At 47.3% G+C, this 3,532-nt stretch overlaps 1 protein-coding gene and 1 long non-coding RNA gene across 2 annotated transcripts in view; both read right to left on the bottom strand.

Moving 5' to 3' along the window:
- Positions 1–1,425: 1,425 nt before the first annotated feature.
- Positions 1,426–2,163, bottom strand: LOC107182011. The gene is made up of 2 exons (XR_001512732.1): positions 2,124–2,163; positions 1,426–1,892 (listed from the first exon to the last, which is right to left on the bottom strand). It is a non-coding gene; the product is annotated as an uncharacterized LOC107182011 (long non-coding RNA).
- Positions 2,164–2,360: 197 nt separating this feature from the next.
- TUFM (Tu translation elongation factor, mitochondrial) overlaps positions 2,361–3,532 on the bottom strand; it is a 4,308-nt gene continuing 3,136 nt past the window's right edge. The window contains exon 10 of the mRNA XM_006756861.1: positions 2,361–2,722. Coding sequence (XP_006756924.1) covers positions 2,549–2,722 — 174 coding nt within the window. The 3' untranslated portion in view covers positions 2,361–2,548. The remainder of the gene's footprint in view (positions 2,723–3,532) is intronic.

Here is a 3,532-nt window from a genome sequence, read left to right as displayed (position 1 = left end):
CGTGATTATAATAGAATCAGGGACATAGAAAGGGACTTGACTGACTATTCTTTGGGGGGAAAGGGGTGTGGGAGATGCGGGAAGACTGGACAAAAACCATGCACCTATGGATGAGGACAGTGGGTGGAGAGGGTGGGGCGGGAACTGGGAGGAGGGAAGTTATGGGGGGGAAAGAGGAACAAATGTAATAATCTGAACAATAAAGATTTAATTTAAAAAAAGAAAAATCGGGCTTCAGGGGTTTGGGGTTTTTTGTTCCAGGCAGCAGTAAGAATTCTTTTTTTGACCTGGCCTTGGTTTTGTCTGTGAAATAGAGATTATTTCACCCTTAGGGAATTGTAAGGAGTGGTGCTTAATTGTAGGCAGGGGACTTTTAGCTCTGAGCAAAGCCAGAGACAATTGGCTGGGACTGGGACAGGAAGAATGAAGATGAGCTATTGGGAAAGAACTCCCAGGATTGAAACGTGGTGGGCATGGGGTTGGGGAGGGAGGGTAAGTTTTGAGGTCCCAAATTAAAGAGCTCTCTAGGGGATGTCAGTTGGGGTTGTGGGGCAATGATGGAAGAAGCAGGAAAACCTTTCTGAGAGGGAGAGAGAGTGACAGCAATAGGGCCTCTTCCACACTCCCACTGGGGATCAAGCCCACAACCTGGGCATGTGCCCTAGCCAACCAGCAACCTGGGCATATGCCCTGACCAGGAATCAAACTTGAACCCTTGGTTCATAGGTTGAGACAACCACTAAAGCACACTGGCTGGGCAGGCCTGAGGATGTTTGAAGTGCAGGTCTCTAGTACTGAGTGATTTAATTGCAGGTGTTAACTAGTACTTTTTTTTTAATAATGTATTTTTGACTTCAGAGAGTGAGAAACATTAATGATGAGAATCACTGATTGGCTGCCTCCTGCACAGGGCCTACTAGGGATCGAGCCTGCAACCTGGGCATGTGCCCTTGACTGGAATCTAACCCGGGACCCTTCACTCCGCAGGCCAAACCACCTAGGGCAAGTAGTAAACTCTATCCACTGAGCCAAACCACCTAGGGCAAGTAGTAGTACTTCAATTTTTTAAAGATTTTGTAGAGAAACATCTATTGGTTGCCTCCCATACACACCTGAACTGGGGATCGAACTCACAACCTAGGGATGTGCCTGACTGGGAATCAAACTGGTGGCCTTTTGGTGAATGGGACACTTAACAGCCACACCAGCCAGGACCCTACTAGTCCTTTTGATGTGTTAAGAAGTGCAGATTGGCCCAATTTTTTTTTTCTTTTTAAAATTGATTTTAGAGAGACATTGATTTGCTGTTCCACTTTGGTATGCATTCACTGGTTGATTCTTTTATGTGCCCCGACCAGGAATCAATCACATAACCTTGGTGCATCAAGATTCCTCTCTAACCCACTTAACTACCCAGTTAGGGCCTCAATTTTTTAAAAACCTCGGCATTTTATTCTGATTATTTGATACAGCATTTTTCTCAAACGTTGAAAAGCGAAACCTTCATTCTACATCTTCTCAAGCCTATTTGGAATTGGTGACCACAGTAATAACCCATCAAGCACAGACCATATGGGTGCTGGTTCCAGAGGTAAGATACATATCAGAGCTTAAACAAGGAGAGCTAGACATTAATGTCAGTGCCTACACAAGGAGGAAATGAGCTGAGCCCATGCTGGCTCCAAGTGATAAATCCTTTCCCACTGTCTCCCAAAAAGACATCCGCTAATATTCGGTAGCATACAAAGCTCACAAGACGAGCTTTCAGCCCTTTGGCTTCTCTCCAGTTGCCACCAAAGGGGAGCTTTCATTGAGATGAGAAGGCTAGAGAGAGAAGTCGGTTAAAATAGCCGGCTCCAGGGCACCTCCTGGGCATGTTGTGGCTCCCCCACCTTTTTTTTTTTAATATATTTTATTGATTTTTTACAGAGAGGAAGGGAGAGAGATAGAGAGTTAGAAACATCGATGAGAGAGTAACATCGATCAGCTGCCCCCTGCACAGCTCCCACTGGGGATGTGCCCACAACCCAGGTACATGCCCTTGACCGGAATCGAACCTGGGACCTTTCAGTCTGCAGGCCAACGCTCCATCCACTGAGCCAAACCGGTTTTGGCTCCCCCACCTTTTAAAAGATACTTTTATTGATTTCAGAGGAGAGGGAGAGGAACATCAGTGATGAGAGAAAATCATTGATAGGCTGCCTCCTTCATGTCTCCCCACTGGGATCAAGCCCAGGTATATGCCCCGACCAGAAATTGAACCATGACCTGGTTCATTGAGCCACGCCAGCCTGGCTCTGGCTCCCTTTTTATATTCCTCCATCCTTCCAACTTATACAAAGGACACAGACCCAGGCTAACTTACTATTCACAGAACAGTTTATTGACCTACCTCACCTGGCAGGCCGTGTGGCCCTTCTGGCCAGGAGAAGGGATGGTCTAGTTGCAACTCTGCTGGGTTGCAGCCTATGCCCTGGGAAGGGGGCATGAGAAACAGAACACTGGCCAGCACAACCCTGCATACAAGAGCCTGAGCAGAGGTCCGCACTCAACTCCACTTGATGTTCTTGTCCTCCTCAGTCATGGCTGGTGTGTCAGTGACGAGGCCAGTGCCGATGGTCCGGTTGCCATCTCGCAGAGTAAAACGCTGGCCTTTTTCTAAGATCATTGGTTGCCGCAAGATTAGGCTAAGCTTCAGGTCCTCCCCGGGCATAGCAAGCTCCTAGAGGGGACAGAAACGGGTCATGCTTGGCCTCCAAGACGTCTTTATTCCAACTGTCTGCTGGCTACCAAGTGACTGACTGTGGGGAATGCAGCCTGATGGTGATTTCTGGGAACAGCTTCATCCCAGCTGCCAGGCAGATGCAAAGGCAAAAAAAAAAAGGTCCACTGATCAGTATTCCTAAGGTACGTTCTTAAGGGAAAATGTTGAAATGTTGGGCTACGTAGGTCTCTTAGGAACTTCTCTAAGCCGTACGTATAGAAGTCTCTGGGTAAATGGTAATAAAACTAAGTTTTTCAACTACTTCAGCCTAGGGCAGTGGTCGGCAAACTGTGGCTCGCGAGCCACATGCTGCTATTTGGCCCCTTGAATGTAGCTCTTCCACAAAATACCATGTGCGGGTGCATGTACAATGAGATTGAAACTTCGTGGCCCATGCGTAGAAGTCGGTATTTTGTGTAAGAGCCACACTCAAGGGGCCAAAGAGCCGACCACTGGCCTAGAGAATAGTGATGAGGACTCACTCCTCCAAAACCCATTGGTCCAGACCCTTCCATTACTAAGTTCATCTACATCAGCGGTTCTCAACCTGTGGGTCGCGACCCCTTTGGCGGTCGAACGACCCTTTCACAGGTGTCGCCTAAGACCATCCTGCATATCAGATATTTACATTGCGATTCATAACAGTAGCAACATTACTGTTATGAAGTAGCAACGAAAATAATTTTATGGTTGGGTCACAAGATGAGGAACTGTATTTAAAGGCCAGAAGGGTTGAGAACCACTGTCCTAAAGGAATGGACTGACACT

The sequence above is a fragment of the Myotis davidii genome, unplaced genomic scaffold (genome assembly GCF_000327345.1).
Source record: "Myotis davidii unplaced genomic scaffold, ASM32734v1 scaffold934, whole genome shotgun sequence".
In the NCBI taxonomy this organism is placed as follows: domain Eukaryota; kingdom Metazoa; phylum Chordata; class Mammalia; order Chiroptera; family Vespertilionidae; genus Myotis; species Myotis davidii.
This window is presented reverse-complemented; position numbering and strand designations above follow the sequence as displayed.